Source organism: Paramormyrops kingsleyae, chromosome 16, assembly GCF_048594095.1.
Source record: "Paramormyrops kingsleyae isolate MSU_618 chromosome 16, PKINGS_0.4, whole genome shotgun sequence".
In the NCBI taxonomy this organism is placed as follows: domain Eukaryota; kingdom Metazoa; phylum Chordata; class Actinopteri; order Osteoglossiformes; family Mormyridae; genus Paramormyrops; species Paramormyrops kingsleyae.
This window is the reverse complement of record NC_132812.1, coordinates 398217-415085: the sequence shown is the minus strand read 5'-3', so window position 1 is coordinate 415085 and position 16869 is coordinate 398217. Positions and strand designations below refer to the sequence as shown.

The window sequence follows — 16869 nt, the reverse complement described above, 5'->3', positions numbered from 1 at the left end:
TAATGAAACATTCACCAGAACCATTCACAGAATCTGAGCTGGTAATTCAAGATAAGGTTTATTTGGTCAGGAAAACAGCATGCATCCAGCAAATAGCTGTCATCCAAAGTTTTTATAAAAAAGGTGGCAACAATGCAGATTCCAGAAGGTATTAGTCTTGACCATTCAGTGAAACCATTAAAAAATTAAAAGCTCCCATCCCCAGCCTTACGACTAAAGATAAAAACAATCCTTCAATGTGATTTACAAACAGTGTTTCAGCATGACCTGAAATGGCAAAAGATAAGCCACACTCACTGAATGCACAGTAGCCGACATCTCTCTCCCTGAACATGTACATTAGCAAAACCCATCTGGAAGATGGTTCTGCAGTTAATACAGTGGGTATTGACATAACTGTGTCAGAAGAAAAAATTAGTTCACCAATTAGGAGACGTTATGTCAGCGCTGACCAGCTAAGGGGGTTTTCTCGCATGCAGGGTCGCAGTCAGCCAGTGGAGGTGGCAGCAGTGAAGACAGGGCCAGCATGCATGGTCTCCCCGGACACCTCACCCATGGCCTGCAGGGCCACGGTGGCAGCCATGGCTTTGGCATGCTTCTTGTTGGGACTGGCCGTCTGGGGCTGGTAATCTGTACCGTTGACCACTACCTGTTGGCAGCCATAGTGAGGGAGGAAGGCATCACAGTCATGTGCTTATGTGCAGAAACAATGTGGAACATGCCTACCTTGAAGAGGAAATTCTTACGATGGTCAGGCCCACTGTGATGGACCATGATAAACTCAGGGGGTGCCCACTTTTTCTTGTTACAGATCTCCATAAGAGCAGATACTGGGTGTTTACCTGACAAGGGTACATGGTTTATTAACCCCTCCCCCACAGCAAACCCAGAAACTCAAGTTTTTTGCATCAGGACTGACTCACCCAGCAGGTCTTTCATCACAACTAGACTGCCAGACTTTTGCATCTTCTCCCCATCAGCCACCAGCCCTGTGCAGCATGAACATGCAGACATGACCACAAGCAGATAGAGGTAGTCATGTAATATCTGTGTGTCACTCCCCTCGGCTAAAGGGCACGGTTAGCTGCTCGCCTGTCCTGCCCACTCTTACCTTTGCGGTCCGTCTTGAAGTCGATGACGATGGGCTCCACGGTGCCTTCCCTATATTTGCCTAGTCCTTCACCAGCGCGCCAGCCCATTTTCCTCATCAGAAACTCTCCCACGCCGCCTGAGACAGGTGCAGCACGTAGGAACTGATCCTGGGGGGAGGGGAGGGTGGGTGGGGAGTTGGGTGGGGGGGGGGGGCACATACAGGAAGGGAAAGTAAGCTGCTGAGCACTAATACTGCCATTGACAGTATCACGGCAGACGCCTGCAAGACAGGGCTTCATGTCACACCCTTGACCAGGGGCTCTGTGCATCCTCTAACGGGAAGTGATAGAGACATACAGTCCCAGGGCCCCCCGAAGGCCATAGGCCTGCTAGGTTCTCTAGCTGCCACTTGACTTGCAGACTACTTTTCCAGGCAAGGTGGGGCTGCATATCCAGAGAGCAACAGGAAATTTGTAGTGCAGCTGTCAGAGAAGAGGACTGGCGACCCCTGACCTGCAGAGCCAACGGGAGACTCCTCTGACCTGCAGCCTCTCACTGTTTCAGCAAACCCACACATTAAGTACCGTGCTCAACGGCAATGCAGTAATGTCCCTCCTCAGTTGAGTGTGGCCGGTAGGCCCTGCTGACTACACACACATACTGCTATGCCGAATGACAGCTGTCAGTCATGCAGGCTGGCACCGCGCCAAGCCCCTAAAGCTAAACTAGCAACAAGACGAGCAAAACATTAATTTATAAAACATGCAAGTAACAGATAAATCTGTAATGTTATTAAAGAAATAACTCATTTGAGTGAGCATTTAACTTATTTAACCGGAGAAGATACATTATGCAAACAAGCACTCGGTGCAGTCAGGCCATTGCAGAATGTCTTGTACATACACAGATGCACACAGATATAGACATAAGGCTGTGGTTGGCGTACGTACCTTGGCCCCTTATCATCGGCCGTGCATCGCTTGTGAATGACAGGGCCTGACAGTGACCATGGCAACAAGGCAGCTACAAGGACTGACCCTGAAACAAGTTTCCATACAGAGGGGTGAAAGTTCACAGGTCAGACTGTGAACCTCCACCTCTCCCCATAGCCCCACACCCCGGAGCGTCCCCACACCAGCTGGCACCCACCCCTACGTCATGACGGACCTCATTCCATGTTATCATTGTACAGGTGGGAAATTTCCTCCCCCCACACCCCAAGGCCACAAATAAATGTAATTACAAAAAAACTGCAGAGTCCCCTTTAATCTATGCAAAGCTGTCATCTGCATGCCACAGCCAACAGAAGAAGGTGCAGCAGGTGACGATGGATTAAACTTCATGGGTGTCGCAGGGGAGTGTGTAGAGAGGGCACTGGGTGCCAGTTGTCCTGGATGAGGCACCGAGGGGGAGGGGTGTTCGTCACAAGGCGTACTTACTTCCATCTCTCATCCTCCTCTTTCTCATTCTCTCTGTGTTTTAGCAAAGGCCCCTTGCAGATAGGAGAGACCCCATCCTGTAATTGCACCTGCTTTGACAGAACGTCACACAAACACACCTGCATCCCTGTGTGTTCACCACTGGTGACTACACCCTGCACGCACGCTCTCCCAAAGGCCTTTCCCGGGGCGGGGGGGGGGGGGGGGGGGGGGGCTAGCTGGTTTTCATGCATTGCATGACTGCATATGTAAGGAAAATTAAAATGTGCAGCGACAGCAAACAAGTGCACTCATACAGGAAATAATACATTAATGGCCAAGTTCCTCTAATTGAACACCAGTATTGAGTGGGGCCTGGAACTCACACCATGCATGAGAACCAGCGCAGACTGTGAGCATGTTGAAACGGGTACAGCCGTGCACAGACAGCACAGTGACACACTGAGGGGAGGGGGTTGGGGGGGTCAGGCTTCACTCTGTATGTTTGCTTTTTAAGACATTAAGACAATGAAAGTTCTCAGTGTGTTCTTGTGTGCAAGCCATGCTTGCAGAGTCAAGTCAACATGAGGCATCTTCCTGAACTGGAGCAGACACTGAAACCGCTATGAAACACAGGTAATGGCTAATCTAAATTCTAATTTTAAACATTAATCAAAAGGCTAAATTATAAATAAATATTTTGCACCCATTCAAGATAAGTCACAGCTGTTGACTAGCAAGAGTTACCTGTACCTGGTGCATCATGCTGTATCTGGAGAGCACACAAGGAAACCCCATCAGGGGCTGGGGGGGCAGGGTAAAGGGGCTTACCTTCTTAATCCATGCCTGTGGGCCACTGTTGGACAGCTCCTCAGAAGACAGCACCTGGGCACCAGTGGAGCCCGTGAAGAGGCCTGGAATGGAGTTTGACTGAGCCCAGGCATCCACCTGCCAAGGGGGGGGGGGGGGGTCAAAGATCACTGGTGTTGTACTTAGTCATCAGAGTGCAAGCTGCTTATTACCAGAATCTGATTGTTAAATTTAATCTGGATCAGAATTATCCGGATTTGGAAATCCAATGTTTTCTTATCTAGGATCAGGTAATCCATCGTTTTCAAAGCAACAAAAACAAATATAAAAACAAAATATACATTATATAAAAATACACTGAATATGTTGAACAGATCCAAATGAAAACCAAGACTGGATTAGGTGATCAATTTCAGAATCCTTTTTTCTTTTGGAACTCATTTTCAAAATTTGATCCTATCTAAGACTGAATCAAATTACTTCTGAACAACCAGGCCTGGGACTACATTAAACCCTTACACTGCAGAAATACTATAGCCCAATAAACTACGCGGACACTTAAGCCATGCTCAATAATGTCAATTTTATGAAGTTCCTTAAGGAAATGTGAAACACAATTGCAGCTGTATTATAGATAAATACCCTAAACACATTTTTCAAGTAAAACAGCAAAAAGATTGTTTAGGCTGAAACAAACATACTGTTTCCCTGCTGCACCTCAGAGGTGGGCTACAACGGCCCCCAAAATTATCTGGATACTGTAGTCTATTGTTGCCATTTCTTGCTTGTTTTTGTTGATTCTACCTACAAACCCCATTTCCTGAAAGTTGGGATATTTTCTAAAATGCAATAAAAACAAAAATATGTGATTTGTTTATTCACATGAACCTTTAACTGAAAAGGGTACAAAGAAAAGATTTTCAATAGTTGAACTGACCAAAGTAATTGTATTTTGTAAATATACGCAAAGATGGCTGTAACACATTCAATAAAAGTTGGGACAGAGGCATATTTACCATTTTGTTACATCACCATTCCTTTTAATAACACTTTTTGATTGTTTTGGAACTGAGGACACTAATTGTAGTAATTTTGCGTTTGGAAATTTTGTCCATTCTTGCATGACGTAAGACTTCAGCTTCTCAACAGTCCGTGATCACCGTTGTGTGATTCTCCTCTTCATGATGCGCCATACATTTTCAACAGGAGACAGATCTGCATTGGGAGCAGGCCAGTCAAGCACATGCAGTCTGTGTCTACGAAGTCATGCTGTTGTAGCCCATGCAGAATGTGGTCTGGCATTGTCCTGCTGAAATAAGCTTGGACGTCCCAGGAAGAGATGTCACCTTAATGGCAACATGTCTCTCTAAAATCCTAAAATACACCTAAGAGTCAATGGTACCTTCACACACATGCAATTCACCCATGCCTTTGGCATTGATGCAACCCCATACCATCACAGATGGTGACTTGTGCACCTTTCACAGACTGCAATTGGGATGGTCGGTTTCATCTTTGGCACGGAGAACCTGGCGCCAATTTTTCTGAAAACACGCTGAAATTTGGACACATCTGACCACAGCACATGGTTCCACAGTCGTTCAACCCACCTGAGATGAGTTTGGGCCCAGAGAACTCACCAGCGTTTCTGCATATAGTTAATGTATGACTTCCTCCTTGCATAATAGTTTCAAGTTGCATTTCTGGATGCAGCGATGGACTGTGTTAAGTGACACACAGTGTCTCAATGGCATAATGGTTTCTTGGGCAGTGTCCCCTGAGGGCTTGAAGATCACACACATTCAACAGTGGTTTCCCACCTTGCCATTTAGAGATGTCTCTGCATTTTTAAAATCTTTTTACGATATCACATACTGCACGTGATGCAAGACCTGAATTCTCTGCGTTTTTGCTTTGAGGAATGTTCCTTTTGAACTGACTAACAGTAGTCTGTCAAATTTTGGCACAAAGGGGTGAACCACGTCCCCATCCTTGCTTGTAAAGACTGAGTCATTGATGGAAGCTACTTTTATACCCAATCATAATACCTCACCTGCTTAATGTGGAGTCTTCCAAACTGGTATTACTGGAATTTTAACAGTCCCAACTTTTGTTGTATGTTTTGCAGCATCAAATTCTAACTTTGCATATATTTACAAAGTACAATTGAGTTGATCAGTACAACTGTTGTAAATGTTTCCTTTTGTCAATTAAAGATTCACGTGAATCACGTGATTTTTGTTTTTATTGCATTTTAGAAAATATCCCAACTTTTCTGGAAATGGGGTTTGTATAATTACCTTGTCCAATCTGCTGGTGATCTTCCTTGGTTTGAAGAGAGGTCTAGCATCAAATAAATGCTGGAAGACATGCTAGTGATAACAGCTTAGACAAACCGGTGAAACCCTTTTATAAGGAAAAGTTGCAGTTCTTCAGACAGAAATCTCTGATGGATAATTGAGCAACTGACTTAGCCTTTAATACATTGATCGGGTAACACTGCCTTGCTTATTAATACTGACATGTGTCTCCTCGCCAAGATCATTTCTAAATTGTATTAACTGTCCTCTTATTTATCTACTTATTGTTCTTTCTCCTTAAAAGATTAGGAAATTGTAATGTTGGGTTAGATGAAAGAATCTGTGATGAGTGCGATTAATTCTATCACTGCTTTGAAAATTGTTTACATCACTTGCCTTTCTAAGTTAGTATTGTTTTGCCGCCTTTGAGGGCAGTCCTCCACAGGGGAGTCAGGAATTCCCTTGCAAGCAACTCTGTGTCATATAAATCTGGCCAGAGGAGGGGGGGTTGCAATATTAATAGCTCACAAGGTACCGTTTGAATTTTTGACAGAAAAGAAGGATACAGAAGGGAGGTATATTTTAGTACCAGGACAGATGGAGGGATCCTCTTAACATTGTTTAATGTTTAGTCCCCCCTGGCAGTGGTATCGGTTTTTATCAGAAAATGTTTAGTATGATGTATTGATATGTGGAGGAGACTGGAATGTGCATATTAATCCCAGACTAGATTCAACAAATGTGACAACACAAAAAACACAGCCATTGCATAGAAAGCTTTTTGATGAGTTTGGAATAATAGATGTTTGGAGAGATTTATATCCAAATGGGCATGATTATACTCATTACTCCAACCCCCACTCAGTGTACTCACGGACTGATTGCCTTTTTATGTTCAAGAGAGACAGACATAGAGTGCAAGATTGTGATATTGGCAGAATTGACCTTGCACACCATGCTACAATCTCATTATTAATACAGCTGAATAATAAAAGTAACAATACAATATGGAAGCTAAATTCTGGACTCCCAATGACCCAATGAATGACCCCCAATTTAAAGAACAAATTAAACAGGAAATTAAAACGTTTTTAGGAGAAAATCATAATGGGGAAGTAGGACTGGAAAAAATATGGGATACACTAAAAGTGGTACTTTGGAAATGCTTTGAGCACATACAAAGAAAAGGGTAAAAACAATAGGGACTATTTGATCTGAACTCAACATTGAAAGATCTGGAAGTGAAACAAAGTGAAACAGGTTCCATTAATATTGGAAGAAATAAAGTTAGAAATGAAATGGATATTTTACATACACAAGAAATCGAAAAAACATGCTCTTTACAAAACAAAGGTACTATGGGTCTGGAGCAAAATCAATGTAGTATTTGGTGAGACGGATTCAAAAACAAAGAAAAGATAACACAATTTATAAAATATGAATTCCTAATAGTAATAATGTATCATATAAATAGGTCAAAATTCATGTTCACAGAATATTATGAGAATTTATCTACAGAGCCCAGCTCTCAAAACATATTGATGCCTTCTTGAAAATATTTACTGAAGACCAAAATAAAACATTGACTGCAGTTATATCCATAAAAGAACTTAACTTAGCTTAAAAGTAACAAAGTCACCTGTGTCTGATGGCTATGGTTCAGAAGTTATTACCATAGCTCCTCGTAATAGTTCCATCGTAATAGATTGGATAAGGAATTCCGAAATTGGATTACAAAAGGACTTACGGCCCTTTGTACAATAATGGATGAGGACTAGTTGCTAAATTTTCAGGTTCTAAAAGAAAAAAATAATTTGGATAATAAGGATTTTTTTAGAGATATCTTCAAGTGCGACATTACTTTAACAATGATATTAGAAAAAGGAACTGTAATACAGTGATACCTCAGTTCTTGAACTCATTAGAACTCGAATTTCTTAAAAGTCAAACCAACCAGTTAAAAAAAAAAAAATTACCTAGAGCTTGATCTGAATCTCAGAAGTCAAACCGTGAACGCCGACCTAAGATAACTTGTATGCTTGGGGAAATGAGTCTCTCAGCAGAAACAAAGGGTAAAGCTTTAGTCTCAGCCTCGCAATCACTGTGATAGCATTGTGCATTTTTTACACTAGCTGAATACAGTGGTACCTTGGTTTACGAGCATAATTCGTTCCGGAAACATGCTTGTCATCCAAAGCACTCGTATATCAAAGCGAATTTTCCCATTAGAAATAATGGAAACTAATATGATCCGTTCCACAACTCAAAAATATTCATATAAAAATTATTAATACAAAATATAAAGTAAAAATACATAAAACAAATTAGCCTGCACTTTACCTTTGAAAAGAATCGTGGATGGTGTGAGGGAGACGAGAGAGGAGAGGAGGAGGGTTATTTTGTAGGACGACTTTTACTATAGTTAACGGAATCACTGCTATCTGTTGGGTCACTGGAATCTTTTTTTGTTTGTGCGACTTTAACAAGGAACCAATGACAGCCTCTTTTGCCTCCTTTTCGATTTCGCAAAAATGTGGATACTGCATTGTTGTTAAACAGATTCATCGCTCGCACTGCTATGCCCTTATTCAGGTGGTGCTTTTCTACTAAATTTTGACTATACGAGTGAGGCATGCCGACTGAGACCGATTCCGCAGACACAATTCCGCAGCGTGAGAAAGTGAATAACCATTCAGTTGTGATGACGTGCGCTCGGCGTCAAAACAAGAAGCGCACGCATGCGCTTCCTGTTTTGAAGCCGAGCGCAAGTAAAAACAAGGAGCGCATATGTGCCATATGATTTTTGATGATACTTGGTGCTCGTAAACCAGGACTTGCTCGGTTTCCAAGTCAAAATTTATTAAAAATCTTTGCTCGTCTTGCGGAACACTCGTAAACCGCAGACGGACAATACAATGACCGGACTGGGAACACAAAGTGAAACGCGGACGAAATACAGAGAGCTAATAAAAACAACCAGAGACAGCTGATCACACAGGGATTCCACACGGGGTTAACGAGGGGGCATGGCACACGGAAGGAGCGGACGATCGGGGCAGGACACATTGTTTTTTTTAACTTTACACATTGTTTGGATACATTTATTTTCTTACTTAACAAATTACTGTTTTGATAAATGTGCTTAGATGTGTTTAGTACAGTATATGCTCTTCTTGTTTTATCCGGTTCATTTTGTGTTAAAATGCTAAAAAAAAACATATTTAAGTGTATTTTTTGGGGCTGGGAACCAATTAAGTAATTTAGTTTTCCATTATTTCTTATGGGGAAAATTCGATCAGAACTCAAACTTTTTAGGATTCGATCTGGATTAAGTTCGAGTTTCGACGTACCACTGTATTAAAAACTCAGTGCTGAAAGTATTTATAGAGGTGTACCAGTTGACCTTGGATAAAGGCATTATATCTAGTCTATACAAAGGATTTATAAAAACTGAGACACACCACAGATTACATAAGGAATAAATGGGAAAGAGAAAGCAAATGTAAAATTACAATGGATGAATGGTTTAATATTTGCAAATTTCAGTGGTCCTGAACCAGTTCACAGTCATGGAGAATATTCTGTTGGGGGAACATTATTTGTTTTTTCGTTACTCCAACACAGAAAGGATATCAGTTGGGAGAAAACACTGATTGTTGGAGATTATGTGTGTGTGTATATATAGTCAAATACGCGTAGATATCCACATATTCTCACATCTACCTTAGAGAAATTAGGAAACTTTTAAAGAAATGTGACTATGTATCACAGTTATCACTTTGCCTCTTATAAGGCCTGTTATAGGAGAGCAATTTATTTGTTCATCCTAATTCGGAGGCACCCTCCTTCTCCCTTGCATTCCAGAGGAGTCATAAATTAAGCCAAATGGTGCCTTTTTCATGTTCGCTTTGTCTCGTCCAATTCTTACATGAATGGAATGTGTGTGTTGTTAAACACAGATATCACATTATTGTAATAATCCCATGTTAACCACAAATTGTAATTTACAAATGCTTAATTTAAACTTGGAATGTAACTTCTGAAAAACTTACATAAAAATGTAAATATTTAGTGATGTATAACAACCACGTGTGCTATGTGCTGATGCGAATAACCAGCATCCTGGTGTGGTACCTTCTGATTGGAAGCATGCCAACATAACGCCCATTTTCAAAAAAGGGGATAGAAGTAATTTGTCAAACTATAGGCCAATCAGTCTAACTTGTATAACTGGTAAAGTTATGGAGGCTATAATCAAAGAGAAAATGGTAGATTACCTGGACTCAAATAACATTTTGAGGGATAGCCAGCATGGATTTAGGAGAGGTAGATCCTGTTTAACAAATCTGTTGGAGTTTTTTGAGGAAGCTACTCAGGAAGTTGATGATAAGAAGGCCTATGATGTCATCTACTTAGATTTCCAAAAGGCTTTTGATGTTGTCGCCCACAAGAGGCTCTTACTTAAACTCGAAGTGACAGGTATTTTAGGAACTGTAGCGACCTGGATTGATAACTGGTTAACAGATAGGAAGCAGCGAGTAGTTATAAGAGGCACAATGTCACAGTGGGCCTGCATTCATAGTGGGGTACCGCAGGGTTCAATTTTAGGACCACTATTGTTCCCAATTTACATAAATGATATAGACATCAATATATACAGTAAACTGGTAAAATTTGCAGATGACACCAAGGTGGGTGGTGTAGCAGATACTGAACTAGCGGCTCAGCAGCTACAGCGGGATCTTGATTTAATTAGTGACTGGGCCGATACCTGGCAGATGAAATTTAACATAGACAAATGTAAGGTACTCCATGTAGGGAGCAGAAATATAAAGTACAGGTATTTTATGGGACCTACTGAAATAAAGGTAGCTGATTACGAGAAAGACCATGGTGTGTATGTTGATGTTTCCATGCCTCATTCTCGCCAGTGCGGGGAAGCAATAAAAAAGGCCAATAGGATGTTGGGGTATATCTCCAGGTGTGTGGAGTTTAAGTCAAGGGAGGTAATGCTAAGATTATACAATTCCTTGGTGAGACCTCACCTAGAATATTGTGTGCAGGTTTGGTCACCATATCTTAAAAAGGACATTGCAGCCTTAGAAAAGGTGCAGCGTAGGGCCACAAGAATGATTCCTGGTCTTAGAGGAATGTCATACGAGGAAAGGTTAGTTGAGCTAAATCTGTTCAGCCTCAAGCAAAGGAGACTGAGGGGGGACATGATCCAGGTCTATAAGATTCTAACAGGTCTGGATGCTGTTCAACCAAATAGTTACTTCAGCATTAGTTCAAATACAAGAACTCGTGGCCATAGGTGGAAATTAGCGGGAGAACATTTCAAACTGGATTTAAGGAAGCACTTCTTTACACAGCATGTAGTCAGAGTATGGAATAGTCTTCCTGTTAACATAGTGCAAGCTGAATCCTTGGGTTCCTTTAAATCAGAGCTAGATAAGATTTTAACAACTCTGAGCTATTAGTTAAGTTCTCCCCAAGCAAGCTTGATGGGCCGAATGGCCTCCTCTCGTTTGTATAGTTCTTATGTTCTTATGTACAATGGATTTTAAATTATGAATTAATTAATGCTGTTCTTTCGATGTGTAAACCTCCAGATTGCAATGTCATGTTTGGTACTGAACTGACGGGGAAATTGTCATAAACCCTAATTTGAGCAAGGATTATCATGTAATTGCATGTATCTGAAGCTAATGCTTTAATTGAAATTAGCTCTAAAGTTGCTTCACTACACGGTCGTAAATCCATCGGACCACTATACACACCCCTAGACTGGGACTCTTGTCGGATGTCTCAGATCATTCGTACGAGTATTGAATTCCCAATGATCAATATTCACGGACTTTACAGTCACACATCTCGGATTCCTCCGGGATGGAGCAGAACCAAAAGACTAAGACACATGTGTGTATACCAGTCGCCGCGATGGGGGGGGGGGGGAAGATAACCGCAAACTACAAAGAAACACTGGAAATGACTAAGAGCTGCTCTAGATCTCAGCCCCCCCGAATTCCATCTCTCAATCATCTCAACCTCTCCATGTAAGTGTGATAGAAAATTGAACAGATGATATATTTTTCTTAACTAGCTTTTAGATAAACTGCTTTTGGAATACGCTTTTCATATATTATTGCAAGAACGACTGGGTGACAGACAGCTGACACTCACGAGTTCTTTTTTTTTAGCCTAAGTGTTGCACTCATGTTTTGGTGCACAGTTCTTGTTAGAATTGAGTAATGCGTACTGGGGGACAAAGGAGTGATCATCGAGCGCACATAGCAGACATGGCAGAAACACCACAAAGACAGAGGCCATGAAAAAAAATAGACGCCCCCTCACATGACCCAGGCCTGCAGCATGCTGATCATGTGAAGTATACATTTTTGAAAGATGCAATCTGCATAAGGCATATGTGTGTTACAAAATGCACCCCCTACCCTAACCATAAATGAATTCCACTCATATCCTGGAACTAAATCTTCCAGTAACTGAACAATTGGGACTTCTATAATATTGTTTATTGGAGAAAAACAATTAAAACATAATAATTAAATGCAATTAATTATTAATTTCCCTACATATTAGACGAAACAAATAATTTGAGCTAAGTTTTTTTGTGTTACTAATATCTTAGTTTTAAAAACAGAGAATGATTATGATTTGAAGTATGTACTTTATAAAATGTAATAGTATGTATGTCTGTTCACTTTCTTAAATAAAATAAAAAATAAAATAATACTGCAAACACAAACCAAGGTTTGCAAAATCGCTAGCCCAACGACTGGAGATAGTCAATATTTCCTGTCAGGCGATCAAAATGTAACAACATCTTGCCCAACAGGCTATCAGAAATTATCCATAAGTAAAATAAAATTCATTCCTTTATTCGCCTATACTGCTCTTAACTTGCTGTTTGGAGGAAAGATTATCCCCACTGAATGAACATGTTGCTGATCATGTTGACGGTTTGTGCACTAGGAAGTGTATGACTAAAGCTTAATTTATAGGAGGATTGCAAGTTATTGGAAATTCGATGGTCCGAAATCACATGCAAAAATACGAGGTTAAAGAAGGCTAAGCAATCGAATCTGTGGCTGCGTTCGACTTGGGCTTAGGTCTGTCTGCAGCTGACGTGACAAGAGCATCTGGCTGCGGCTGCAGGGGTGGAGTATAAACTGACTGCAGCCAAGTCGGACAACTTCTACTCCTCATAGTGTGCGAGACCTGACTGCCAGATAAATCTATACAAATATCACCTACATGCACATTACTTCTTTTCAAATAAACAACTCTTGATCCAAACTGTTAGCAGTTGAAAATAAACTATTCTGTATAGTGGCCCTGTGTAAAAAGATAGCTGCCAGGAAAAAGATCAAATACATGTATTTCAAGAAATCAAAGTTTTTATTGTCATGTACTGAGTAAAATGCAATTCTTACTTGAATGCCTTCTTCACAGACTGGACGATTAAACACATAAAGCAGCACAACATTACAGTAACTAACAATAAATAAACCACTAACTTACGTGCACTTTAAGAGCATTTATGTCATTTATTTAAACGTTATTTTACCAGGTAAATTAACTGAAAAACAGTTATAACTGCTTTATGTGGTATTCGGGAGAAATAGCAGATAACGCCTCGGAACTGCCTGGGATACAAACGTCAGGACCGGAATGCATTGCTGTTGTGCTGTAAGCGGCTGCATGAAGTCAAATGCAGCCACAGATTCGATTGCTTAGCTTTGGTATCCCGGATGTATAACTTGTATTTTTGCGTGTGAATTCGGACCATCGAATTTCCAATGCATAAATATTCAATGTTAGAATTTCAGTGGCATATAAAATTCAAATTGTGATGATACAGATTTACTTCCATAGTATTCATGTTTAAGTAAATGTCATGCTTATTATTCTTCATTCATTATCCATTAGTTATAGTTATTTTTGTCATGTAGTAATAATGCTAAGCAGTTGCATTGCACTGTGCTGTAATAAATAAAAGTTTAAGTGTCTTAAAGGCAAATTGTTATTGATTTATTTTATCCCTGGATGTGCAGCTGCAGAGATTGAGGAATGGTTTCTTTTTGCTTTCCTGACGATGTCCGTCATGCTGACAAACTGCTATGCCACAAGTTTGCTGCTGATGCCCAGTTAATGTTGCCTCATTGTGGCTGGTTTGTGAAACAATAAGAACGGTTTTTACTACATGTTTTAAAATGTTTTTTTATTGCTTTTTTTTTATTTGGGCTAATCAAAATTAATTTCAGGGTAACAAAATTTGAAGAATGTCCACCTGAAGGGCTACTAGGGATTTAGAAATTTTATGAGCCCAGCAAACACAACTAGGAAAAGTTGTAAACATAAGGCAATGTGTCTGACATTGACGTGTCTGAATAACAAAACTTAAGAGATGCTTATTTCCACATTGTAAAAGCAAATACGAAAAATTAATAATAAAATTAAAAAAAAGATAACATCATAATCACAATGACCTAAATCCGGTGCTCTGTAGCGACAAACATCCCTATAGCCATAAACAGTTATTGGCCCAAACTCAATTTCCAGGCCAAAGCGCCTTAGATGCCACAAGAAGACAAACTTGCAGAGGCTGTTTCTACCTTGCTCTAATTGCACTCAGTCATGGATGATGTCATATGAAATCATTTAGCACACTGGATGCATTTCCAGCAGCATATCCAAACTCAGTCTAAAAAAACTGACAGTTTTGGTCTTAGCTGCTCTCTCCAGTGCTGATGTCATTTATTGGGGAATATAAGTGCTCTCAAACTGCCAATTATGATGGACTGTAATCAGTATTAGCTGTAACCAACTCACAGCCAAAATTAGCATGTTTTCCATGTTGAACTTGTGAATTTAGTTTTTAACCGTGTCATTAAATGATTTAATTTGTTTTACTGTGCTTACTGAAGCGAAAATGATGGACTGAACAGTACATGAATAATGTGTGTGTTTCATTACAGCCCTACCACCTAAACTTAAATAAGGAGACCAAGGAGGTGAACAACAAGTCCATGCTGTCAGCTTGATGATGATAAAAATGCAAGGATGCAAGACTGCAGGAGGCCCCATCTGGCAGGACTTTGAAATGGATCACGCTGTGAGCAGCCAGTGAGTACAATTATGCATACACACGAGCATACGCATGCTGAGGCTGCCTCTGGAGAAACTCACCTGTTCCTGTGCCCGACTCAGCATGCAGATGGCGTTCACATCAAAGGGGTTTTCAGCCAGCCGCTTCTGTGCTGCCGCCCTCTCACTCACAGCTAGCGTGATGTCCACAGGCTGAAGGAAAGAACACCCAATCAGCTACAGCACATGCATATACATCTCCCTTCTGTATGGAAGAAAGACCACCTCCCATCAGGAACAGCACAAGCATACACATCTCCCTTCCATATGGATGAAAGTGTTCTCATTTTCTTCCATGGCTGTACATCACCCAAGTTCATTTTCTTTTTAAATCAGCCTCCTCAAATCAAATGCCCACCAAGCCAGCATACAAATATTGAGTGAAGAGCAAAGCACCTTCTTTCCACAACTTGAAGGAGTCCCACAGCACTGATGGCCAATGGTCTACTAGTAAGAAACCACTCAGAAATTGTCTAGAATAGCAAGTAGTGGCCAGCACACATGCACCCAGGGCACAAACCTTTCAAGCTCCTCCCCAGACCTCACCTCCCCCCCACCAAGGAAAATCTAGAAAACAACATACCATAACAGCTTGGCTCACAATGATGGCCATTTGGTTTAATGCAGATGGTACACAAATGCAATTAATAACTCAAACTTGGCCAACACATCAAAGTCAACATAAACTTATGAACAGAATATGCACCTTATATGCATTTTTGGTTATCATTTGCAGCTTTCCAATAGGTGACTGAAACTTAAGTCATTCCTTAGCCAGATCCTCATCTAGGGGTCTGCTTCCCAAATGCTCCTGTTAGCAACTTACAATGGAACCATTCAATTGCAACAGTTACAATGTTAGCAGCTACGCTTTTGGGAAATGTACCCAAGGTCACCAAGTAAGCTGCAGCACGGCCCGGTTCCTCTAACTTATAGCATTTTCAAAACAAAATCCCAAAAGTTAATTCAGGCTGATGTTCAAGGCAACTTCTCAGTGATAGAATTGTAAGTCATTGCTCTAAATTTATGGCTTCCCACTAAAAACATAGCAGACCTGTGGGATTCACCTGCCGATACACTATGAGTGTTTTGCCATGGAGATCATGAATAAGTGGTGTCACAACATTACCAAGTTTTAACACTTTGTTCTACAGCCATGGCCAAAAGTTTTGAGAATAACCCAAATATTGATTTTCATTAAGTCTGATGCCTCAGTTTTTATTATGGCAATTTGCATATACTCCAGAATGTTTTGAAGAGTGATCAGATGAATTGCCATTGATTACAAAGTACCTATTTGCCATGAAAATGAACTTAATCCCCAAAAAAACATTTCCACTGCATTTCAGCCCTGCCACAAAAGGACCTGCTGACATTTCAGAGATTCCCTTGTTAACAAAGGTGAGAGGGGTGTTGAGGACAAGGCTGAAGATTACTGTCATGCTGATTGAGTTAGAATAGCAGACTGGATGCTTTAAAAGGACAGTAGTGCTTGAAATCATTGTTCTTCCTCTGTTAACCATGGTTACCTGCAAGGAAACACTTGCAGTCATCACTGCTTTGCACAAAAAGGGCTTCACACCCAAGGACATTGCTGCTAGCAAGATTTCACCTAAATCAACCATTTATCAGATCATAAAGAACTTCAAGGAGAGAGGTTCAATTGTTGTGAAGAAGGCTTCAGGGTGCTCAAGAAAGTCCAGCAAGCGCCAGAACCACCTCCTAAAGTTGATTCAGCCGCGGGATCAAGGCACCACCAGTGCAGAGCTTGCTCAGGAATGGCAGCAGGCAGGTGTGAGTGCGTCTGTACGAAGTGAGGCGGACTTTTGGAGCATGGCCTGGTGTCAAGAAGCGCAACAAAGAAGCCACTTCTTTCCAAGAAAAACATCAGGGACAGACTGATATTCTACAAAAGGTACAGGGATTGGACTGTGGTAAAGTAATTTTCTCTGATGATATCCCTTTCCGATTGTTTGGGGTATCTGTAAAAATGATTGTCCAGAGAAGAAAAGGTGAGTGCTACCATTAGTCCTCTGTCATACCAACAACAAAGCATCCTGAAACCATTCATGTGTGGGGTT

General features: G+C 40.9%; 1 protein-coding gene across 5 annotated transcripts in view; it reads right to left on the bottom strand.

Annotated features, from left to right (window-relative positions):
• Nucleotides 1-39: 39 nt before the first annotated feature.
• sonb (SON DNA and RNA binding protein b) overlaps nucleotides 40-16869 on the bottom strand; it is a 65459-nt gene continuing 48629 nt past the window's right edge. Inside the window, exons 9-14 of one of the 5 annotated variants that reach the window (XM_023804444.2) lie at nucleotides 14831-14941; nucleotides 3342-3458; nucleotides 1112-1259; nucleotides 924-989; nucleotides 727-842; nucleotides 40-649 (exon numbers count right to left, since the gene is read on the bottom strand). In XM_023804444.2, the coding sequence (XP_023660212.2) occupies nucleotides 488-649; nucleotides 727-842; nucleotides 924-989; nucleotides 1112-1259; nucleotides 3342-3458; nucleotides 14831-14941 (720 nt within the window). In that variant the 3' untranslated portion in view covers nucleotides 40-487. Of the gene's footprint in view, nucleotides 650-726; nucleotides 843-923; nucleotides 990-1111; nucleotides 1260-2042; nucleotides 2131-2531; nucleotides 2624-3341; nucleotides 3459-14830; nucleotides 14942-16869 lie in introns of those variants that run through there. The other 4 variants (XM_072700243.1, XM_023804445.2, XR_002837289.2 and 1 more) reach the window with 4 other exon arrangements.